Here is a 25,776-nt window from a genome sequence, read left to right on the forward strand (position 1 = left end):
GGCCTGCTGGAACTTTCTAAGTTCTTAGAGTGCAATCACCGTACCGGGGCTCCGTCGGTGCCGTCACCCATCAGTTAAGAATATCTGCCTGCTGTCCCTGGATAACACCTGTTACGGTAAGTAACTGTGCTTTATAGCATAACGATAACAGTACATGATCTCTTTTTTATCTTCAAGAATCTACCTAACAGTTTTTAGTTCTCTTAGCTTTTTCATAAGTTTCTGTGGTTTATCCTTCTGCTGCAGTGCATCCACAAACAGGTTCAACATGACCTATGGCTGCATCAGGGATGTTTTCTTCTGAAGGTTTTGCAGTATTGTCACGACTCTCATTAGCCCTAGTGCATAATCTAGAGGTGGACACCTTTTTATCCTGGGTGACAAGCGGCCAGAATATATCCTACTTTTTCCTTTTACCATACTTGTACAGTAGTCTTCCATTATTAAGATTTGGTAGAGATATTTATACAACAGGGCTACCAGTTTTTCTGCTAATTCGATTAGTTGTTCCCTCTGATACTGAGCTTGATGGACCTTTGGTCTGACTGAGTATGCACTTATACACATTTTCATAGAGAAGCTAACTATGTTTCTCTATGCAAATCAGTCCTCAGTAGACATTCTAAAAGTCCAGGCATTTCATCTACAGTATATGGGTATTTTAAAATTGCACATTGTGACTTATTTTTCTTTTCTTAGCTTACAGGATAATATAATTACAGATGAAATGGTAAAAATCTGCTACAGTGAAGATAATAAGGAGGAAGCCAATAGGCTACGAGCTGCCTTTTTCCCCAGATTGTACAAGTATGACAAAATAAAAGAAGTGGAACGAACCTTGGCTATAATTAGACCTGTTCTCTTGAAGGAGAGAAAAGGTAAGTGAGTATGCAAAAATTAGATTCTCTGAGGACAAGCAGGACAACATATTCACACCTATGGGTGATATCTTTGATAATGCTTGGCATGGGAAAATCCGCAGCTTCTTTCATAGAAGCTTTTGGAAACCTCACCACACTCGCACATGCCTTCCTTCCCACCAATGCCATGTGGGATCAGACAGTCTTGCTCTTTCCATGGAGCTGTGAGGATGCTCATCAGTTTTCTCCATACTTTTTCACAACTTGCGTCCTAGTGATTTGTGGCTTTGCTATACGGAACCAGTGTCCCCCTTTCCTTTTAGTTACTTAGATTTTTGCAGCACATTTAAGTTTCCTTTATTTTCTGTGGCTGAGCGCTCCAGTCAGAGTAATATTTTTCCTTTTAAAGTTTCTTCACAATTAAATCATTTGAATTAGAGAGTTGCATGGGGACAGAAATCCCACCTGTCCCTCGAGGAATTCCCTCTGTCCCCGCCCGTCCCTATAAACTTCAGAAATAGTTATTTCATTTAATTATGCTACTGAATTAAAGGCTCTGGTAGAGACCCATTTACAAATAAGCAAAGACACTTTATTAATTTGGAAATATTAATTGGGAAGAATACATACTTTGTAAATGGGTGTGTACCAGAGCCTCTAATGTAAATATAAAATATAAATACTCAGCTGATGTTGAGGGGTGCTAGAGGGCGCGATATGAGATGGTAGCTTAATTGTAGAGCTCTGGTAACTGAAGGCAAAAATTGATAAAAACATCGGGTTATTGTTTAAAGACAATAATAATTCTACCAGTGCATGTTTATAAGACCTCAACACTGCAGATGGCGAGCTCTGGGTCGGGAGGGAGCTGAAGTCAAATTTATGGAAAAGCTTATACCGGACCTCCTAAATATTTAGTTTACAAGGGAGTTTGAGCTGGACCGTGCGCACAGGGTGCCGTCTTTTAAACTGGCAATGTCGGCATTGAAGGCATCAGTTCCTATGGCCTCACATGCTGGGGCTGCTTGATAACAGTGATCATAACATGATCAGATTTGATATAATCCCAGGAATAAGTTTGCACAGGAAATCTACGCTTAACTTTAAAAGAAGAGATTATGATAACATGAGGAGACTGGTAAAAAAGAGAGGTGCAGCTGCAAAGGTCAAAAATATTCATCGGGCATTGATGTTATTAAAAAATACCATCCTGGATACCCAGACTAGATATATTCCATGTACAAGGGCCATTTCATAAATAATGCACACTATTTTAAATTTATGTTTATTAATTTTTTCAAGTATTTCTTTATAATCCTTCAATATAGTCTCCCTGCTTTGCAATGACTGAGTCCCAATGTCCGGGAAGCTTCATTATGCCATCTAAGACACCGCTTTTGTTCAGTTGCTGAATGGCTTGGGTAATGGCAGAAGAAAGCTCTTCCAGAGATGCAAAAAGATGTCCACTCATAGGTTGTTTCAGCTTGGAAAAAGGTTGATGTCTGGACTGTAGGGAGCATGAGGTAACACCTCCCAGATGTATTTGCGTAGTTTTTCAGTGACGACATTCTCTATGTGTGGATGAGTGATGTCGTGAAGAATGAGTGGCCCAGCCAAGAGCAACTAAGGTCGGGTTTTGTGCATTTTTCTGTGCATTCTTTGCAAAAAATCACAATAATACACTGCTGTGACACTTCTTCCACATGGAACTTTGTCTGTGATGATGATGCCTTCATGATCATAAGCAAAAATCATCATTTGTTTGACTTTTGATTGAGCTCATCAAAATTTTTTGGGTTGTGGGGAAGATGGTGCTCTCCACTCATTGCACTGTGATATCAGCTCTGGCTCAAAGTCTCTGACCCACGTTTTATCAATAGCAAGAGTGCGATTCAAGAATGCCTGACCTTCAACGCTGAATCTTTGTTTCAGCATGGTTGCATCGTCCAGGTGTCTATGCTGCTGTTCAGCAGTCAAGAAGCGGGGGACCCATCGCACAGAAATTTTTCTCTTTTTTAAATCATTTGTCAGAATTCGGTATACTGATGCCAGTGAAATCCCTGTGGTTTCAGAAAGTTCCTCACATGTCGTACGACAATCTTGTTCAAGAGCATCAGCCATGAGTTTCACACATCATTCATTGGTTGTTGATTTTGGCCTTCAGGGTCTCGCATCATCATCTATGCTCACATTACCATGCCGAAGACGAGTTGCCCACCAAGAAACTGTATTACAGTCCACTGTTAACTCACCACAAACTTCACATTATGCACTGTGGATTTTGGTCGGGTTTTTGCAACGTAGAGTTTCAATCTTAATGTACAACCTCTGATCGTCAGCAAACACAGTACCCGAGACACCTGCAGCCTCCATTTCTCACACTTGTCATAGCCATACTATGTACACTACAGAGCTCCTAAGCACACGTTTTGCTGCTTCAAGCACTGAAGTGAAAGTGAAACAAGGTTTACTGCAATTGCTTCGTCCACTCCCCAATGTTGCCAACCTGTGCATTATTTATGAAATTAATATGTTTCTTCCTGAACAGTGCAAAATATAGACAACAGATGCAAATTCTGAAAATTGACACATTTCAAATCACTAAATTGAAAATAAAATCACTTTTCTTAAAAAAAAAAAGAGGTAGGAAGACCAAACGGGCAGCCAGTGGGGTTAATGAATGAAGTGAAGAAAGTTGTTAGAACTAAAAGAGAATACTTCAGAAAGTGGAAGTAGGTATATTAAAAGCGAGAAGCCAAGTAGATAATCAGTTGGACTGCTAGACAACCAAGCGATAAAAGGGGCTCTCAGGGAAGATAAGGCCATAGCAGAGAGATTAAATGAATTCTTTGCCTTGATCTTCACCAAGGAAGATGTGGGGGAGCTACTGGTGCCAGAAATGATAGCCCATTCTGATGAATCAGAGAAACTCAAACAAATCTCTTTAACACTGGATGATGTAATGGGTCAATTTGACAAATTGAACAGTAGCAAATCACCTGGACCAGATGGCATCCAACCCAGAATGCTGATAGAACTGAAATATGAACTTGCAGAGCTATTGTTAGTAATCTGTAATTTTAGTTTAAAATTCAGCATAGTACTGGAAGACTGGAGGGTGCCCAACATGCAAATGCTTTTTAAAAAGGGTTTCAGAGGTGATCTGGGAAATTATAGACTGAGTCTTATGTTGGTGCCAGGCAAAATGGTAAAGACTATTTTATAAAGAACAAAATGATAGAACATATAAATAAGCATGAATTAATGAGAGAATGTTCTATTATGGATTAAGAACTGATTGAAATACAGAAAACAAAGAGTAGTGGTCTCAAACTCAAACCCTTTGCAGGGCCACATTTTAGATTTGTATGTACTTGGAGGGCCTCAGAAAAAAATAGTTAATGTCTTATTAAAGAAATGACAATTTTGCATGAGGTAAAACTCTTTATAGTTTATAAATCTTTCCTTTTGGCTAAGTCTTAATAATAATATTGTAATTTATAGCTAAAGACACACATGATCAAGAAACTGTTTTATTTTACTTTTGCGATTATGATAAACATACCGAAGGCCTCAAAATAGTACTTGGCGGGCCGCGTGTTTGAGACCACTGGTTAATCTACTTTAGATGTAATTGCCTTATACATAACTGGGTAATTTGGATTAGTTTTCTGATCTATTACAAAGCTCTGTAAACAAGATAAGCCTCCTAACTTGTAGCTTCACAAACACCACCTAGTCCTGTCCACGGTAGCTGTGTTGCTCTCCCTGGGCATGCCACAGCCATGTAAACTTAACACTTATGGTTGCAAAGGTTTTGATGGGAATGGTGGAATAGATTTAACCATGGCAATAGTTTAAGCATCATGAAGAGGTAGTGGTAACGTGATAGATGGAATCGAGGGTGAAATACTCACGTGGATTAAAAACTGGCTGGAGCATAGGAAAAAGAGAGTGGAGGTAAATGAACAATACTCAGACTGGAAGAGCATCACCAGTGGGGTGCCGCAGGGCTTGGTGCTTGGACCTGTGCTCTTTAACATCTTTATAAACAATCTGGACATAGGTACGACGAGCGAGGTGATTAAATTTGTGGACAATACGAAGTTATTCAGAGAAGTGAAGACGCAGGGGGATTGTGAAGATCTGTAACGTGACATAATCAGACTTGAGGAATGGCCATCGACATGGTAGATGAGGTTCAACGTGGATAAGTGTAAAGTGATGCATGTTGGTAACAAAAATCTCATGCACGAATACAGGATGTCTGGGGCGGTACTTGGAGAGACCTCCCTGGAAAGGGACTTGGGAGTTTTGATTGACAAGTTGATGAAGCCGTCCATGCAATGTGCGGTGGCAGCGGCAAATAGGGCAAACAGAATGCTAGGAATGATAAAGAAGGGGATCACGAACAGATCAGAGAAGGTTATCATGCCGCTGTACCGGGCCATGGTGCGCTCTCACCTGGATTACTGTGTCCAACACTGGTTGCCGTACATGAAGAAGGACATGATACTTCTCGAAAGGGTCCAGAGAAGAGCGACTAAGATGGTTAAGGGGTTGGAGGAGCTGCCGTACAGCGAAAGATTAGAGAAACTGGGCCTCTTCTCCCTCGAACAGAGGAGATTGAGAGGAGACATGATCGAAACATTCAAGGTACTGAAAGGGATAGACTTAGTAGATAAGGACAGGTTGTTCATCCTCTCCAAGGTAGGGAGAACAAGAGGGCACTCTTTAAAGTTGAAAGGGGCTAGATTCCGTACAAACGTAAGGAAGTTCTTCTTCACCCAGAGAGTGGCAGAAAGCTGGAATGCTTTTCCGGATGCTGTTTATAGGAGAAAACACCCTCCCGGGATTCAAGACAAAATTAGACAAGTTCCTTCTGAACAAGAACGGGCGCTGGTAGGGCTAGTCTCGGTTAGGGTGCTGGTCTTTGACCAGAGGGCCGCCACGTGAACGGACTGCTGGGCAGGATGGACCACTGGTCTGACCTAGCAGTGGCAATTCTTATGTTCTTATGATAGGCCACAGCAAATGGGAATAATGTGATTCACTAGGCCTGTAGACAGTGATAACAGATAAGGACCAGAAGGTGTATTTGTTTTGTACACAGTTATGGCTCCCTTTCATCAAACTGTATATTAAACTGTGATTTTAAAAGTATCTTAGATGTCAGATCTTCCTAATTCAGTCATATACAACCTTAGATAAAGATATTATTTATCCCGTTTAGGACCTCAGCGGTGCAAGCTGTGAGAAGGTTTCATTCACAGGATTGTATGCACTAAAGTCTTCATCGGTCTCAATGTTTTATATATTTTCTATAGGTTTTTATATTTAAATACTTCATTTCATAAATAAGTTTTGAAAAGTACTCATCTCTTTTAGAGAAGCATAGCAGGGGCTCTTCACCAACATAGGCTATGTTTCGCCCAGGGGGCTTTATCAAGGTATTTTCTCTTTTTCTGTTGTCAGGGGAAAATCCTTGATAAAGCCCCCTGGGCGAAACATAGCCCATGTTGGTGAAGAGCACCTGCTATGCTTCTCTAAAAGAGCACCTGCTATGCTTCTCTAAAAGAGATGAGTACTTTTCAAAACTTATTTATGAAATGAAGTATTTAAATATAAAAATCTATAGAAAATATATAAAACATTGAGACCGATGAAGACTTTAGTGCATACAATCCTGTGAATGAAACCTTCTCACAGCTTGCACCGCTGAGGTCCTAAACGGGATAAATAATATCTTTATCTAAGGTTGTATATGACTGATTTTGGAATTTAACCTTGGAAAAACAACGTTCTATTGCCTTATAGATCTTCCTAATAATATCCCATGCCTCCTTGTTTGTTCACATAGAATATGGCCACTTAATTATCTGTGCGAATCCTGATGATCTGATTGCACAGATACTGCTGGAAGTGGCTTGATATGGCTGGGACCAGAGACGGTGGGCCGCAGGTCTTTCCTGCTGTTGGATGCAAGCTGGCTTGTAGTGGGGGCCCAGCGGCTTGTGTCCCGCTGTATGAAAGGAGCCTGCATGGGCAGAAAGAACAGTTTTGAGAGACAGGACTCACAAGAAGGGTGGAGGAATAGCAATATATATAAAGGACACCATTCACTCGACCAAAATGGACACGGCAGCAAGGGCGGAAGGATTGGAATCATTATGGGTTAAATTACCAGGAAGAAATGGAGCTGACATAAAATTGGGACTGTACTATCGCCCTCCTGGGCAAACAGAAACAAACGACAAAGAACTGGCTGCAGAACTGAGGCGGGAATGCAAAAGCGGAAGTGTGATGGTGATTTTAACTACCCCGGAATAGACTGGAGTATTGGTAACTCCAATTGTGCGAGGGAAGCAGAATTCCTAGAGGCTGTGAAGGACTGCTTAATGGAAAAGCTTGTCCAAAAATCAACGCGAGGGAATGCCACTCTCGACCTAATCTTCAACGGGCTAGGGGGAAACCTGCAAAGGAAATGGAAGTAGTAGGACCGCTAGGAAACAGCGATCACAACATGATCCGGTACAAATTAGAAGTAGGAACATCCAAAGTGAAGAGAACCACAGCGACAATGCTCAACTTCAAAAAAGGGAACTACGATGCTATGAGAACAATGTTGAGAAAGAAACTCATAAACAGCTCAAAAAGATGGAGACCGTAGAGAAAGCTTGGTCCCTATTCAAGGACACGGTGCATGAAGCACAAAACCTGTACATCCCCAAATTTAGGAAAGGGTGCAAAAAAAATTGATCAAAGGATCCGGTATGGATAACAAATGAAGTGAAGAAGGCGATAGGTGACAAGAAAAAATCGTTCCGAAAATGGAAAAAGGACCAAACCGAGGAAAACCGGAAGGAACACAAAAAACACCAAAAAGAATGTCACCGAGTGGTTAGGGAGGCAAAAAGAGAATACGAAGAGAGGCTGGCTGGGGAAGCAAGAAACTTCAAAACGTCCTTCAGATACGTTAAAAGGAAGCAACCGGTGAGGGAGGAAGTGGGACCGTTGGATGATGGAGACAGAAAGGGAGTGGTAAAGGAGGAAAAAGAGGTAGCTGACAGGTTAAACAAGTTCTTCTCGTCGGTCTTCACAAGCGAGGACACATCCAATGTACCAGAACCCGAAGAGATCAGTTGATCACAAAGAAAAACTTGCGCAAATAGAGATAAGACATGAGGATATCCTCCAACAGATAGATGGATTGAAAAGCGACAAATCACCGGGCCCGGACGGAATCCACCCAAGGGTATTAAAAGAACTAAGAAACGAAATAGCGGGAACACTCCGACAAATTTGTAACATATCCTTGAAAACTGGGGAGATCCTGGAGGACTGGAAAATAGCAAATGTCACACCTATCTTTTAAAAGGGATCGAGGGGTGACCCGGGCAACTACAGGCCGGTAAGCTTGACTTCAGTTCCGGGCAAGATGATGGAAGCACTGATAAAGGAAAGCATCTGCGAGCACATAGAAAGAAATGGACAATTGAAAACGAGCCAGCTTGGCTTCTGCAAGGGAAGATCGTGCCAAACGAACTTACTGCACTTCTTTGAAGGGGTAAACAGCCAGATGGACAAAGGGGAACCCATAGACATCATTTATCTCGACTTCCAAAAATCCTTTGACAAGGTACCCCATGAGCGGCTACTTAGGAAGCTGTGGAACTACGGGGTGAAAGGGGACGTACACAGATGAATTAAACACTGGTTGGCAGGCAGAAAGCAAAGGGTTGGAGTGAAGGGCCACTACTCGGACTGGCGGAGGGTCACGAGCGGTGTTCCCCAGGGATCGGTGCTCGGACTGCTGCTGTTCAATATATTTATAAACGACCTAGAAACGGGGACAAAATGTGAAATTATAAAATTTGCGGATGACACCAAACTCTGCAGCAGGGTTGGAACCGCGGAGGAATGTGAAGACCTACAAAGGGACCTAAATAAACTGGAAGAGTGGGCTAGTAAATGGCAAATGCGCTTTAATATAGAGAAATGCAAGGTCAAGCATATAGGGAAAAGGAACCCGATGTTCAGCTACAAAAGGGGGGGATCAGTGCTAGGGGAGTTCTGGGTATTCTGGTGGATACAACAATGAAATCAATGGCACAATGTGCAGCAGCCTCAAAGAAAGCAAACAGAATGCTGGGTATTATTAAGAAGGGTATTTCAACCAGGACGAAGTAAGTCATCATGCCACTGTATCGTGCGATGGTGCACCCTCATCTGGAGTACTGTGTCCAGTATTGGTCACCGTACCTCAAGAAGGACATGGCGATACTTGAAAGGGTCCAGAGAAGAGTGACGAAAATGATAAAAGGTATGGAAAACCTTTCACACGCAGACAGGTTAGAAAGGCTGGGGCTCTTCTCCCTGGAGAAGCGGAGACTCAGAGGAGACATGATAGAGACCTTCAAGATCATGAAAGGCATAGAGAGGGTGGAAGTGGACAGATTCTTCAAACTAATGGGCACCACAAGTACAAGGGGGCACTCGGAGAAACTGAAAGGGGACAGGTTTAGAACAAATGCTAGGAAGTTCTTTTTCATTCAGAGGGTGGTGGACACGTGGAATGCACTTCCAGAGGTTGTGATAGGACAAAGTACACTACGGGGTTTCAAAGAAGGATTGGATAAATTCCTGAAGGATAGGGGGATTGAGGGATACAGATAGAGATGGAGGTTGTAGATGGATATAGATATAGATAGAAAAATAAGAGGGTTGAAGGGTTAGACAAGGATCACCTTACAGGTCATGGACCTGATGGGCCGCCGCGGGTGCGGAATGCTGGGCGCAATGGACCTCTGGTCTGACCCAGCGGAGGCAACTTCTTATGTTCTAGGAAGCACAAGACATGGACCGGGAGAGGGGTAGGTAGAAGCAAAGGAAGATGGACACTCACAAGTGGATTGATATCATGGCTGGGACCGGAAATGGACCTCAGGTCTTTCCTGCTGCTGGCGGCGAGCTGGCTTGATGTTGGTGTGGGAAAAGATGTGGATGTGGGGAATGAATGTGGAGGGGGTGGGTGATGAGGGGTGGGAGTGTGGAGGGGGAAGGGTGGAGGGATGGGAGGGTTTTTTAAAAAAATTTTCTAGGAGGGGTGGGAGTGTGGAGGTGGAGGGGTGGGAGTTTTTGGGGGGTTTCTAGGAGGAGTGGAAGGTGTTTTTTTAGTTTTTTTGTAGGCGGGGTGAGAGGTTTTTTGTGTGGGATTTTTTCCTAGGAAGGGTGGGAGTGTGGAGGGTGCAGCTCCCTTGGTACCAGTGGGAGACATTTAAGGGGTGGGGGGCAGCATCTAGTTTATTGGCGATGTTCTCTTGTGCCCCTGTCATATCTCGGACTATCCGAGCCGCCTGCTCGGACAGTTGATGAATTGTGCCCGCCCCCATTCTCAAAATCTCCACCGCAATATGAATGTCCTCCATTGTTACTGAAATAGGCAGAAGATCGATCATGGTAGCATTATCTACAATAGTGGTAGCTGCAACATGGGAACTGGCAATACTAAGGATGGGATAGGTCTTGCTATCCACATGGGTGGGTGGTGACAGGGGAAGATGCCAAAGTCACGGATAGGTGGGGGAGGGGTATGGAACATGTGAGACACAGGGTGGGGGTTTGGATGGGGGAGAGGTGGGTTGAACAGAGGATAGTGGGGGGAGGGAGTTCGCAATATATCACTATCTTCTGCAATGAAAAAGAACATTACAAACAGTTTGAATGGAAAAGACAATTACATATTTAAAAAAATATATGAATGGGGAACATTTACCACTCTCCACTCTGAGGTCCTTGAACCGCTCCATTATGGGGATGGTTCAACGGGGAGAGGAAGGAGGGCTGTGGTGGAAATCTAGACGGTAAACTGGGGGGGTGGGGCGTGGGAAGGAGAGTGATCTGGACATTGGTAATTGAAGATGCAGGGTTGGGTTTTGGGCATTTGCGGAGTGGAATCTTGGATGGGGTGGGACTAGGATATTGGGATGGGTAGTGGGGTTGGGTAGAAGGTGTAGAACAAAGGAGTGTGGGTGGAGGAAGTCAGGTGGAAGGATCAGGCTGGGTGGAGGGAAAAGATTGTTGGGAAGGGGGTGCCTATGTGGAAGATGGAACGGGTGGGCAAGGGTAGAGAAAACATATTGGGGACAAACAAATAAATGCATGCAGTGTGAAATACATTTATGCACGAAGAACTGTTAATGCTGAAAAAATGCTATTACTCTAAGGAGATATTAGTTATGACTGCACACCACACCCTACCTTTAGGTTACTGTAACATACCTGAGTTGATATCCAGATTTTTGCGGACTGAACAAACCCAGTTTGCGTGGTGGAGCCTGAGTTCCCTTTCTTTTTTCTTGAGATCTTCAACCTATCATATAACGGACAGAAGTGTGTGAGGCATGATATATATGAGATACATTGAAGATAATACTAAACAGAGAAAATACATACAGGGACAAATCCTTCTCCTTAAGTTACTGTACTGCCTCCCTATCTGCTGTTGTATATAGTTCAAGATATAATTGCTGATATATTACCCTACAACCCACTGCCTACTTACACAGCCAGCAAATTAACCGTTTCCCTTAACTGCAATCATGACATCCTGTTTACATTGTAAGATATTTCAAGCAGGGACTATTTTTCTACTCTTTCTGACTCAGCTATGATTCGACCTGGAGGACATAAGGTGTGCGCCACAGTTTTCCAAATAGTGCACTTGCGCAGAAATTATTTTCCAGCTTTGCATTTCATAATACAATTGTTTAACTTGTACGCATTTTGATTTCCCCAGAGAGTGTACCATCTAATGTGTGTAAGTTAAATGGTAGCACGCATTTTACTTGCGTGTATTTTTTATTTATTTTATTTATTTATGCATTTATATACCACTTATAGTCTAAGTGGTTTACATTCAGGTACTTAAGGATGTACTCCAGGCAGCAATGTCAGCCAAAAAAGGACTTTACATGAAATTTCAGGTGTAGAGAGGTAGAGCTGTGAGTCATCAGCACGCTAGAGTATCTTGGATAGGAACAGAAGAAGGAGACAGGGCAATATTTGGATGGGCAGGAGGGGTTCAGCAATGGGTTTTTTGAGAAGCTTCTTAACCACTGCATGTTTGAAGGCAGCAGGGACAATTGCAGTGGAAAATGATAGTTTTAGAATATGGCATATGGGAGGGATAACACTATGTGATATGGGGTTGAAGGGTATGCAGTAGGCTTGGATGAAGACACAAGTTGTGTAGTTTTTTCCTCTGTGATTACATAGAATTCAGAAAAGTCAGCAGTAGTAGATGGGAGGACATGGAGCTATTTGGGTGAAGGATGAAGGGGGAGGTGTGAGGTTGAAGTTCAGGACAGTGGATGGTAGGTAGAGAAGAATGTGACTTTGTAGTGAACTCAAGGGCTGGGGAGGGCTTCATTATGTAACATTGTTCTTTGATGTAGACTCCTGTTGAGGGATCCTAAACACACTATTGGGCAGGCCTCTGGGTTTCTGGGCCAGAAATAAGTAAGGAAAATGACCATATAAACTATGTAATTGCTTTTTGCAGCATGTATGGTTGGGAAGACTGGATGGAAGCTACAATTTGGGTTTGAGGACCTTCAAATCAAATAACATACTTCTTACAGTGGAGGAATGGTGGGAGCTTAACAGTAGCTATCCCTGACGCTGCTCAGGCTATAACAACATATTACATGCCAACATGAAGGAAAAAGCCTGAGAACACCACCCACACCACCTTGAAAAGAACAAAGTGTGTAAACTGAACAGGGTTAGGTTACCTCATCAGCATAAACAAACCTTCAAACTTGGGACATGTCAGAGCCTTGAGCAACGCAGGGAGAGATAATAAAACTGTCAATGAGTGAACGCAATTCTAGTATAGCAACAGTAAAACCTTAACTTCATGATCAAACTTTAAAGTTCCAAATTATGTGCTATACTTCTGAGATATTGTAAGAGAGGTCTTTGTCCATATGTTGGCAGCAGTGCTGTTAGTCTTTGAGTCACTCTCACATACGTGTTCATACTGCTGGGTGCTGCGCGGTTACCAGCATGGAATCAAGCAAGCAGCTGTTCTGTGTGATTTTGCTCGCACTGCATGTGCTCAAGCAGTTTAAAGAGGCTTGGATGATGGCATGAAACTGATGATTGGAATGCATGGTGCCAACCTTCCACCGAATTGTTGGTCTGAGGGAATCCATCTTCAACGTGAGAGCGCATATTCAACTCGATGATTTCGCTGCCTTCTACCAATATAATTGTCTTCCCAATAATCATATACCAGCCGCAGTTCATCTGGATGGTTCTCATCCAGCTCCTCAAAACAGTCACCAACATCTTCTAGAGGAACAAAACTTAATGCCAATAGCATTTTTGCGTACAATCTTGTTCTCTCATCATCCCGGTAATTTGTGGTCAATCCCTCATGTTGAATTTTTCTCCAAGGATTGTCCAAGATGGAAGAGACAGCCAGAAATTTGGAAATACTCTGCTGGCAGTTTGCAGGCTTCCTCTCTCGAAGTCCATCAGAAAACTCAATGGTGCCAAAGTGTTTCTGGTTTCTACAAGTTTTCTTGAAATTCAATTCCCTATAACTGCACTATTCTAAAGAACATCATACCTGCAAGACTGGAAGTATGTCAAAAAAACCCTCAGGAATGTTGCTCTCCCTTTACCTCTGGACAACCAATACCTGCAAGAGTGTAATATATGATGTTATGAAATGCATGTCAAATTCAGGTTCCCTCATGTCTGCAGTATTCCAGCAAACAACAAACCTTCAAGAGTAGAATATATAATATTATGCCATGCAAATGGACATACAGGCCCCTATAGCTCTGCAGTATAGCAGAGACCATCATACCTGCAAGGGTGTGATCCGTGGCAGGAAAATCCTCAGGATTTGAGAGGTCCATCCCTCCAGTAAACCAACAGCTGCAACAGTAAATTTTATGACGTTATTACATACATATTAAATAAACTTATACTTAATCTGGTGAAAGTGGGAAATAAATAATAATAAATATGCTCGTGCAGGACTGAATTGCTGTTGCCTCTAAGTCGTAAGGAACTAAGTGATATTTAAATAGAAAGCCGACGTTTCTTGATAAAAAACGTTTCTTCAGGGCAACAAGCACCACTAAATTTGTAGTATACTGTATTGTATGTCCATGCTCTAAAGTCTAAGTAGGTCAAACGAGCAGACAACTAAAGATCCAATTAAATGGACATAGAAGTGCATTAAAGAGAGAGGATATACAAGCTCCGATAGTGCAGCATTGCCTAGTACATGATCATGACTTCTTTGCACTTCGTTGTTATGTACTAGAGCACGTAGACATAGTAACATAGTAGATGACGACAGATAAAGACCCGAATGGTCCATCCAGTCTGCCCAACATGATTCAATTTAAATTTTTTTTTTTTTTTCTTCTTAGCTATTTCTGGGCGAGAATCCAAAGCTTTACCCGGTACTGTGCTTGAGTTCCAACTGCCGAATTCTCTGTTAAGACTTACTCCAGCCCATCTACACCCTCCCAGCCATTGAAGCCCTCCCCTGCCCATCCTCCTCCAAACGGCCATACATAGACGCAGACCGTACAAGTCTGCCCAGTAACTGGCCTAGTTCAATCTTTAATATTATTTTCTGATTCTAAATCTTCTGTGTTCATCCCACGCTTCTTTGAACTCAGTCACAGTTTTACTCTCCACCACCTCTCTCGGGAGCGCATTCCAGGCATCCACCACCCTCTCCGTAAAGTAGAATTTCCTAACATTGCCCCTGAATCTACCACCCCTCAGCCTCAAATTATGTCCTCTGGTTTTACCATTTTCCTTTCTCTGGAAAAGATTTTGTTCTAAGTTAATACCCTTTAAGTATTTGAACGTCTGAATCATATCTCCCCTGTCTCTCCTTTCCTCTAGGGTATACATATTCAGGGCTTCCAGTCTCTCCTCATACGTCTTCTGGCGCAAGCCTCCTATCATTTTCGTTGCCCTCCTCTGGACCGCCTCAAGTCTTCTTACGTCTTTCGCCAGATACGGTCTCCAAAACTGAACACAATACTCCAAGTGGGGCCTCACCAATGACCTGTACAGGGGCATCAACACCTTCTTCCTTCTACTGACTATGCCTCTCTTTATACAGCCCAGAATCCTTCTGGCAGCAGCCACTGCCTTGTCACACTGTTTTTTCGCCTTTAGATCTTCGGACACTATCACCCCAAGGTCCCTCTTCCCGTCCGTGCATATCAGCTTCTCTCCTCCCAGCATATACGGTTCCTTCCTATTATTAATCCCCAAATGCATTACTCTGCATTTCTTTGCATTGAATTTTAGTTGCCAGGCATTAGACCATTCCTCTAACTTTTGCAGATCCTTTTTCATATTTTCCACTCCCTCTTCGGTGTCTACTCTGTTACAAATCTTGGTATCATCTGCAAAAAGGCACACTTTTCCTTCTAACCCTTCAGCAATGTCACTTACATACATATTGAACAGGATTGGCCCCAGCACCGAACCCTGAGGGACTCCACTAGTCACCTTTCCTTCCTTCGAGCGACTTCCATTAACCACCACCTTCTGGCGTCTGTCCGACAGCCAGTTTCTGACCCAGTTCACCACTTTGGGTCCTAACTTCAGCCCTTCAAGTTTGTTCAACAGCCTCCTATGAGGAACTGTATCAAAGGCTTTGCTGAAATCCAAGTAAATTACATCTAGCATATGTCCTCGATCCAGCTCTCTGGTCACCCAATCAAAAAATTCAATCAGGTTCGTTTGGCACGATTTACCTTTTGTAAAGCCATGTTGCCTCGGATCCTGTAACCCATTAGATTCAAGGAAATACACTATCCTTTCTTTCAGCAACACTTCCATTATTTTTCCAACAACTGAAGTGAGGCTCACCGGCCTGTAGTTTCCTGCTTCATCCCTGTGACCACTTTTATGAATAGGGACCACATCCGCTCTCCTCCAATCCCCAGGAATCACTCCCGTCTCCAGAGATTTGTTGAACAAGTCTTTAATAGGACTCACCAGAACCTCTCTGAGCTCCCTTAGTATCCTGGGATGGATCCCGTCTGGTCCCATCGCTTTGTCCACCTTCAGTTTTTCAAGTTGCTCATAAACACCCTCCTCCGTGAATGGCGCAGAATCTACTCCATTTTCTCGTGTAACTTTGCCAGACAATCTCGGTCCTTCTCCAGTAGAGCATGATATACGTGGTGGCAACCGACAGCAATGCCTTCAACAAAAAGAACAGCGATGGATTTATGAACTCGGATCTGTAACTCCTATAGGTTTAAACATGAGCATTGACTGGTATTACTTCTATTAAAATTTCTATAATCTGTCAAGTGTACTGTTTTAGATATTGTAATAAGTCGCGCTTTCTGAGATGACCAATTCGGGTGAGCCCAGGCAGTGTCAGCCAATCAGAGAAGAGCAGCCGATGTTCACCACATAATTCACTTGGTTTGATTTGATAGGTGAAGCTCTCTTTAAATTAGAAATGAGAAATGGCCGCAGCGACAGGACGATGGTGAGAAAGAGCAAGCAACTCAGTGATTAGAGATTTTTAATAAACATTGCGATGAATGAATTAGACACAGATAGTATTTATATATTTATTTTCACAGAAACGTATTGGAGAGTGAAAGTTGACATGCCCTGAAAAAACGGTTTTTACCGTGAAACGTCGGCTTTTTATTTAAATATCACTTAGTTCCTTACGACTTAGAGGCAACAGCTATTTCAGTCCTGCACGAGCATAGTTTGTGGCACTAGCACATTCCCTGCAGAAGTTTTTTGCCACTGATGTGGGTGGAGGAGGTTTGAGCATTTATGCTCTACCTAAAATAAATCCTGAGGCTTTTTCTTCCATAGAAACAAGCAGCAGAAAAGGGCTATAGCCCACCAAGTCTGCCCATTCCAAGTATCCCCTCCCCTGAATTTACTCCCTTAAAGATCCCACGTGAGTATCCCATTTTCTCTTAAAATCCATCACGCTGCTGGCCTTTATCACCTGGAGTGGGAGTCTGTTCCAATGATCCACTACTCTTTCGGTGAAGAAGTACTTCCTGGAGTCGCCATGAAACTTCCCTCCCCTGATTTTCAGCGGATGCCTTCTGGTGGTCGAGGGTCCCATGAGCCAGAAGATATCATCTTCTGACTCGATGTGTCCCGTGATGTACTTATATGTTTCAATCATATCTCCCCGTTCTCTTCTTTCCTCAAGTGAGTACAGCCGCAATTTTTTTAATCTTTCTTCATACGTGAGATCCTTGAGCCCCAAGACCATCCTGGTGGCCGTTCGCTGAACCGACTCGATCCTCAGCACGTCCTTTCGGTAGTGTGGTCTCCAAAACTGAACACAGTACTCCAAGTGAGGCCTCACCATGGCTCTGTACAACGGCATCATAATTTCAGGTCTCCTGCTGACGAAACCTCTGCGGATACACCCCATCATTTGTCTTGTCCTGGAGGAAGCCTTCTCCACTTGATTGGCAACCTTCAGGTCCTCACTAATGATCACCCCTAGGTCGCGTTCCGCCGTGGTCCTAACCAAGGTCTCACCATTTAGTACATAAGTTCTACGCGGGTTTCTCTTACCCAGGTGCATTATCTTGCATTTTTTAGCATTGAAGCCTAGCTGCCAAGTAGTTGACCATTGTTCCAGCAACAGTAGGTCGTGTGTCATATTATCAGGTAATAAGCTTTTGCCTACTATGTTGCAAAGTTTGGCGTCGTCGGCGAACAGTGATACCCTTCCTCTAAGTCCTTGCGTCATATCTCTTATGAATAAGTTAAATAGAATTGGGCCCAGGACCGAGCCCTGCGGCACTCCACTGATCACGTCCGATGCTTCGGATGGGGTACCGTTCACCACCACCTTCTGAAGTCTACCGCTCAGCCAATCCCCAACCCATGTAGTTAGAGTGTCTCCTAATCCTATCGATTTCAGCTTGTTCAGTAATCTTCGATGAGGGATGCTATCAAATGCTTTACTGAAGTCCAAATATACCACGTCCAGTGACTCTCCAGCGTCCAGTTGTCTAGTAACCCAGTCAAAAAAGCTAATCAGATTAGATTGGCAGGATCTACCCTGGGTGAACCCGTGTTGGTGTGGATCATACAGTTTTTCTTCGTCTAGGATTGTGTCAAGATTCTGTTTGATCAGTGTTTCCATGAGTTTACACACTATAGACGTGAGACTCACTGGTCTGTAGTTTGCTGTCTCTGTCCTGCAGCCCTTTTTGTGGAGTGGGATTACGTTGGTGGTTTTCCAGTCAAAGGGGACCCTTCCTGTGCTTAGGGAAAGATTGAAAAGAACAGATAATGGTTCTGCCAGGACTTCCCTTAACTCCCTGAGCATTCTGGGGTGTAGGTTATCCGGTCCCATGGCTTTGTTTACTTTGAGTCTTGATAGTTCATCATAGACCCTACTGGGCGTAAATTCGAAATCTTGAAGCGGGTCTTTCTGGTTATCTCCCGTCTGCAGCTGTGGACCAGCTCCCGGCGCTTTGCGGGTGAACACTGAACAGAAGTATTTGTTTAGTAGATCTGCCTTCTCAGAATCTGATTCCGCAAAGTTACCATCCGATTGCTTCAGGCGTACTATCCCATCTTTGTTTCTTTTCCTGTCACTAATATAGCTGAAGAAAGATTTATCCCCTTTCTTAATTTTCCGTGCTAGCTCTTCCTCCATTCAGAGTTTGGCTTCTCTGACTGCTGTTTTGACAGCTTTAGATCTGTCTAGATAGTCCTCTTTTGCCCCCTCTCTGCCTAAATGTTTGTAGGTGATAAATGCGTCTTTTTTCTGTTTAACTATGTCTGAAATTTCTTTACTGAACCATTGGGGTCTTTTGTTTCTCCTGCGTTTACTTACTGTCTTTATGTATCGGTCTGTTGCTTTGTGTAGGATGGACTTCAGAGATGACCACATATCCTCCACATTGTCAGATATTGCTTGTTTATGTAGCTCCTGATGGATAAAATCTCCCATGCGGTTTAAGTCTGTGCCTCTAAAGTTGAGAACCCTTGTTGCTGTGTTTGTCTTAGGGAAACCTTTCTTGAGGTTCAGCCATACCATATTATGGTCACTGGAGGCCAGTGTGTCTCCTACTGAGACTTCCGTGACGCTATCTCCGTTGGTGAGAACTAGGTCTAGTAACGGCTGGTCCCTGGTGGGCTCCAATACCAATTGCTTGAGACGTGCACCCTTTATGGAGGTTAATATTCTTTTGCTGCTACCCGTAGTCGCGGAGAGTGTGTTCCAATCTGCATCTGGCATGTTGAAGTCTCCTAGCATTACTGTGTCCCCGCGCAGTGTGATGTTCTCTATGTCCTCGATTAATTCCATGTCTTTGTCCTCCTGTTGCCTGGGAGGTCTATATATCACCCCAAGGTATAGGCATTTTTCATTCCCTCTGGCCAGGTTCACCCAGAGGGATTCCCCGGTATATCTAACATCTGTGATTCTGGTGGTTTTGATGCTTTCCTTAATGTATAGCGCTACTCCTCCTCCCAATTTACCCTCTCGGTCGCAACGAAGTAGGTTGTACCCTGGTATAACCATATCCCACCCATGCGATTCCGTGAACTAGGTTTCGGATATCGCTATCATGTCAAGATCGGCGTTTGTTATCTCAGTCTCTAATGCTAGAATTTTATTGACCAAGTGCTCTCAATTAAAAACAGTGGAGTCTATATAGAATATTTATTATACATATTAAATACAAATCCCTTTACTTCTGTACTTACCTTGAAAAATAATACCTCCAAGATTGTATGGCTTCACAACCCTTATTTTTCAGCAAATCCCTATCCCTCAGCACAACCAATACCTGCAAGACTAGAATTTATAATGTTATGACATTCATATGACAAACAGGGCCCAATATGTCTGCACGTACCTTTAAAATCATACCTGCAATAATGGAAGTATGGCTGGACAACCATCACAGATTAGCAATGTCACTATACCTTCGTGTCCCTCTGCTCTGGGGGTGGGGAGCGGGTAAGGGGAGAGGGATATAAGTTGTGGGGGGGGGGTTTGGTTATTTTTTTTTTGGGGGGGGGAGAAGATGTTTAGCCCCGTTGACTGCCCTGGGGTCATCAGAGTCCAAACCCTGGTGGAATCATGTGTGATCTTTTGTTCCCTTTTTGGGACTGCATCCGTCTCCCTGCTTGCAGGGTAAACAGAGGGGGGAGGGTTTTGGAAGAGATTTCTGGGTGGGTATAAATGACACATGATTTTGTACTGTTCTGAGTTATAGCGGATATCCCGCCTCTGTTTGCTATTTTTTGTATACAACTGTTTTCCTTTAGTTCCTCCTGTTTTCTGTCAATAAAAAATTGTTTACAATCTAGCAATGTCGCTATACCTCAGCCCACAAGGCAGGAAGGGAGAGAGGCCCGAGAAAAGACCCACTAGCACGGGAGACAATCACCCTCACTACACCACTGGTTACATTACCTATAATTACTTATGCATAGATGTTAATACATTTACAAACACATTTACTTGCCTTCCAGTTAACTACATACCCAAGCTGGCACAGTAGAGAACTTTAAACCAGTAAGCCCCACTCTCAGCAGAAGCAATTGCTAGCACAGTACAGAACTTTAAAACGTTAAGCCCTGATTGATGCCTGGAGGTCACATGATGCTGTGAGCTGAACGGCTGCACGTTCGTTCGGCTCCAGAGCCCTGCACTTCAATTAGCTGCAATTTAAGCACAGGCGCGAGTAAATTTCACCCCCATTGCCGGCAGAACTAGTGCTACTTATATGGACAGGTTTCTGGCACACTCACCCGCTCAAATGACTTCCAAATCGGCTAAGAAGGATTGGGAGAAGGTGCGGCCCAGTGACGACAAGATGGCGGCCGTGCCTTGTGCGGACGCTCCGGCGGCAACTTTTTCTCCTGACATGTTATCGGAGCTGCAACGGGTGATCTTGCAGGCATTGGGGCCGCGCATGGAAACTATCTCCTCTCAGCTAACAAAGCTGGAATCTCTACTAGAAGACAACGTTAAGCGCGTCACGGAATTGGAGACGCGGGTATCGGCGGTGGAGGACGGGGCCATAGCGATGGACTCTACTGTATCTACCTTGACAACTCAGCTCCGCTTCTGCCAAGAAAAACTTGAAGATTTAGAGAACAGATCTCGCCGTGGGAACCTACGCTTTATTGGCTTACCTGAGACTATTGCAGATTCGGTACTCCTTTCGGTGGTGGAATCCTGGTTAGCCAGTGAGCTCCCAATGCCTTCCTATTTAGGCCCAGCCCGATTTGAGCGGGTACATCGGGTGGGCCCACGAGCCGGAACTGACCAAAGACCATTGGCAAACTCCATAATTACAGACATAAAGTGGAGTTGCTGCGTGCATTTAGAGCTAAAAGAGAACCCCTGACATATGAATCCTTACCAGTGCGCATAGGCCAGGACTACTCTGCAGCGCTCACTGAAAAACGTAGTCTTTCATCCTCTCTGCTCTAAACTTGTGGAACAAAAGAGGAGGTTTATGTTTCTTTATCCTGCAGTTCTGAAAATTCATCAAAATGGAAAGTGGCATGTATTTGACTCCGCAGACTCAGCGGGAGAGTTTATTAATCGTCCGGCCTCTAATTCTGGAGAGGCCTGATTAAAGTGCTTTGCTTTTATTGCAAAGCTGGTAATGGGGGTTTACTATTACTATTCTTGTTGCATGTTGACAGTTGTTTGTGCATCTATTTTGAAATTTTTCTAGAAGGCAGGGCTCTGATAGCCTCTATGATGTGATCTGCTTTCCTAAAACCTGGAGGGTTTTGGGTTAGTACAGGAACCAGATGGGTGGGGGAATGGAGGAGGGGATGGGGATAGAGGGAGGGAGGGGGATGGGTTGGGTAGGGTAAGAGGGGGTGGGGGGTTTGGTTTAGGGGGAATGAGACGACTTGCTTATTTTTGTGTAACTCCTTCCAGTGTAGTTTCAGAGTTCTTTTTATGTCAACCTACCTCACTTATATTCCTGGTTTGTTTACTGTTTAGTTTTCCCCAGTACGGCTGAGAGTCGGGGGGAACCTGTATGAACTATCGGGCAATGTACTTTTTTCTGGTGTATTCATGAATCCTCCTACCTTTCGAATCCTATCTTGGAATGTGTGTGGGATTACTTCCCCTGTAAAGCGCAGTAAAATTCTTCAGCGCCTTCAACACCATAAAGTCTTCAGGAGACCAGACTTTCGGATACTGAACACGCTAAGCTCTTGAGAAGTTGGGTGGGACAGGTTTTCTATACTTCCTCCTCTAACAAAAAAGCCGGAGTGGTGCTGTTGGTCAGAAAGGGATTTCCGGGGAGAGTAGAACAACTCTACCGGGACGCATTGGGGAGGACCTTACTTTGTAAGGTTACTATGTCTGGATCTACATTTAATATGCTAATGATCTATGCTCCCAACCAATATGACCACTCCTTTTTTACTAACTTGGCGGGGGTAGGTGTGCGTGATCCTACTAATCCTCTGATACTGCTGGGAGACTTTAATCAGGTGTTAGACCCCACCATGGATAGAACAGGCCCGGGGACTTCTCAATCATGTGGCCCAATTAAGGGTATACCCTATTTGTGTGATACCTTAGATCTTATTGACCCTTGGCGTGTACTGCACCCTACGGAACACGATTATACACATCAGTCTCGGGCCCATCACACGTTTTCTCATATAGATCACATTTTGACATCGTCTGCATATTTACCTAAGATACAGGCTTCAGTGGTGGGTCCTCTTTCTGTGTCTGATCACTGTCCTATCTGGCTTGATATTTTGAGTGGCACAGACTCAGTGTCTGGAGGAGCCTGGAGGTTTCCATCCTACTTATTCAACAATTTGAATTTTCAAAACTATCTTACACAGAAATGGGACGATTATGTGACCTTTAATTCTCAACATCAAGACAGACCCTTGCTATTTTGGGAGGCAGCTAAGTCAGTTCTCAGGGGGGATATCATTTCTTATGTAAGTGCACACAGACACCGTATCTCCCGGGGTGTTTTGCAGTTAGAGTGTGATTACCAACGTTATAAGCGTGCTCATATTGCACACCCTTCCCCGCAGTCTCAGGAGGCTATGAAGGCAGCACAGACTGCTTTGAACACTTTATTACATGAATGCACCCAACATTATTTTCACTATTGTAGATTTAAATTTTACAGATTCGGGAATAGAGCAGGCCGCCTGTTGGCCAACTTGACCAAACCACACCGTCCAAATCGTCATATTTCCCGTATTTTACTCAGTTCGGGCAAGGAATTAACCACCACCCCTGACATTGTGGATAGTTTTCTACAGTACTATAGTGAATTTTATGCTTCTAGGGACGGCCGGGGTGGACTCGAGGTGGAGGATTATTTGCTGGATGCAGGGGTTCCCAGATTGTTGTCCCCGGATAGATTATTTTTGAATCGTCCCATTCAAGGTAAGGAGCTGCAGGTAGCAGTTAAACAGCTTAAAGGGGGCACATCACCTGGCCCAGATGGATTTTCTCCAGAGTTTTATAAACTTCTTTTTCCATCCCTTTGTGGTCCTCTGGAGGCATACTATACTGCGGCCCTGGAGGGTGGATCCTTTTCCTTAGGGGCAAACCAGGCATTCATTACTTTAAGCACCAAGGTCCAACGCAACTCAGAACTCCAACAGTCTGATCCACAGACCTCCACTAAAAAACTCCAACCTGTTAAATATTTCAATTGTACAACAGCTTGCTTCATCTTCTCTACAGCATATAACACCTCTATAGCTTTCACGGCCTCTGTACCAACCTTTAAAATCTACTTTAACAGCATGTAATGTCATTCTTGCAGCTCTCAACTTATATTCTGTATGCAACAGTTTGTTATACCCCTACAGCACTCCTAAGCATTTGTACCAATCCTTAGGTATTATATAACAGCAAGCAACAGCTTTTCCAGCATGTAACTACCCAGCAGTTCCTCTACCTCTCTCCAACCTTGCAATCCCGCCAACCCAATCCAGCCCATAAATAAAATTAAAAAAAAACAACAAATAAATAAATATCCCCCAGCAAGCGCGCAAACATGACCTGGCCAAACTCTCACCAATGTGCTACACTGCTCATACTTTTCCTCATCACCATCAGGATCTGCACTGCCGACCCAATATACTCCGCTCATATCCCAGTCCACTACTCCTTACACCGCACGGTAAAATCCAAATTTCATACACCCTCCCTCCACACTCCACAGGACTATCTAGACACTAGCCCACCCCCGAACCCCCTACCACCCCACAGATCCACCAAACCTCGCTTAAAAAAACAAAGATCACTGAAAAAACTAGCCTACCTCCACTACTCCCCAATCGACCCCACTAACTACCAGAACCTCCAAGGCTACTACCTAAACATTAGATCGATGAGAAATAAATCCATTCTTATTAAAGACTGGCTCACCGAAACCAACCCGACTTCGTTCTACTCGCCGAAACCTGGCTGGTATCCGACACAGATATTATTATCAAAGACTGTCTTCCCCCAGGCTTCAAGATCTTGTCCCTAGCCAGAACCTGGGGGAGAGGAGGTGGACTAGCAATAATCTTCAAAGACCACCTTAATTGTACCACACTTAACACCGAATCCTCCCCCAACCGCCTCACTAACCTCAAAAACCTTAGCCTCCTCCCTAACAATCTCACTATGTTACATCCCTCCAAAAAAATGGACCCTAGCCAAGGAGGACTTCACTGAATTTCTACTATCCAACTCTTTAGCGAGTCCTTACAACCTTCTATGTGGAGACATCAACATCCACCTAGAGCAAACAGACCTTCCTGACACATCTGACTTTTGGTCACTAATCTCGCAACTAGGCTACTTCAAACCCCCGCCCACCACTACCCACCAAAGAGGCCATCAGTTAGACCTGGTGACATTCTCCGCCAAAGAACCTTCCACCCCCAAATTCTACTGGATACAAGACAACTGGACAGACTCCCTATGGTCCGACCACAAATTGTGCCACTTCTCCATTCAATGCCAACAAAAAACCACTAAAAACAAAACACCTAAAAACACCAAAATTCACACCACTCGAGGTAAAATCGACCCAGCTGAATTCTGGCCCCTCTACGAATCTTTCTCAAAACAAAACGAAGAAACGGACCTAATTATGACCTCCTGGATCAAAAACAACACAAACATCTTAGACGAAATTGCCCCCTTAAAAACACGCAGAATTAGATCTCCAATCCAGGACGGTTGGTTTGACTCTGAGTTACTACAGGCAAAAAGAGACCTTAGAAGATCAGAAAGACAATGGATTAAATCTGGTGCCCAAGACCACAGAGCAACATGGAGACTTAAACTAAAAAAATACAAAAACCTCGCCAAGGTCAAACGAAAAAATTTCTATGCCCACAAAATCGGAAATGTTACAAACAACAGCAGCAACCTTTTCAAACTGGTCAATGACCTCTACAACCTCGAAACTCTCACCAACACCTTTGTCGACGAATCCACATTAACCGCTAACACCCTTGCAGACTTCTTTAACTCAAAGATACAAAAATTAAGATCATCGATAACTGCCCCAGCCAACCCCCACGAGGACTTCCCAATCCTCCCAAACTCGGACAGGCCCAAACCTGACCCAGGATCCAGAACAGACCTAAGTTGGAATCGATTCACAATTATCGACTGGCCAACCTTCAACAAATATTTTAACAAATATTCCAACTCCTTCTGCAGACTGGACACCTGCCCCCCCAACATTATAAAAACTGCTCCAATCCACTTTAAAGCAAATATGTTGGCCTGGGTAAACCTCCTACTAACCACGGGCAGTTTTCCAGCAGAACAAGGCCACATCTCAATAACTCCTATCATAAAAAACAAGAATGAACC

At 43.7% G+C, this 25,776-nt stretch overlaps 1 protein-coding gene across 6 annotated transcripts in view; it reads left to right on the forward strand.

Annotated features, from left to right (window-relative positions):
* Positions 1-25,776, forward strand: part of NME8 (NME/NM23 family member 8) — a 548,390-nt gene that overhangs the window by 371,248 nt on the left and 151,366 nt on the right. For all 6 annotated transcript variants that reach the window (XM_033930225.1, XM_033930226.1, XM_033930230.1 and 3 more), the window contains one exon: positions 700-878. In XM_033930225.1, the coding sequence (XP_033786116.1) occupies positions 700-878 (179 nt within the window). The remainder of the gene's footprint in view (positions 1-699; positions 879-25,776) is intronic.

Source organism: Geotrypetes seraphini, chromosome 2 (assembly GCF_902459505.1).
Source record: "Geotrypetes seraphini chromosome 2, aGeoSer1.1, whole genome shotgun sequence".
NCBI lineage: Eukaryota > Metazoa > Chordata > Amphibia > Gymnophiona > Dermophiidae > Geotrypetes > Geotrypetes seraphini.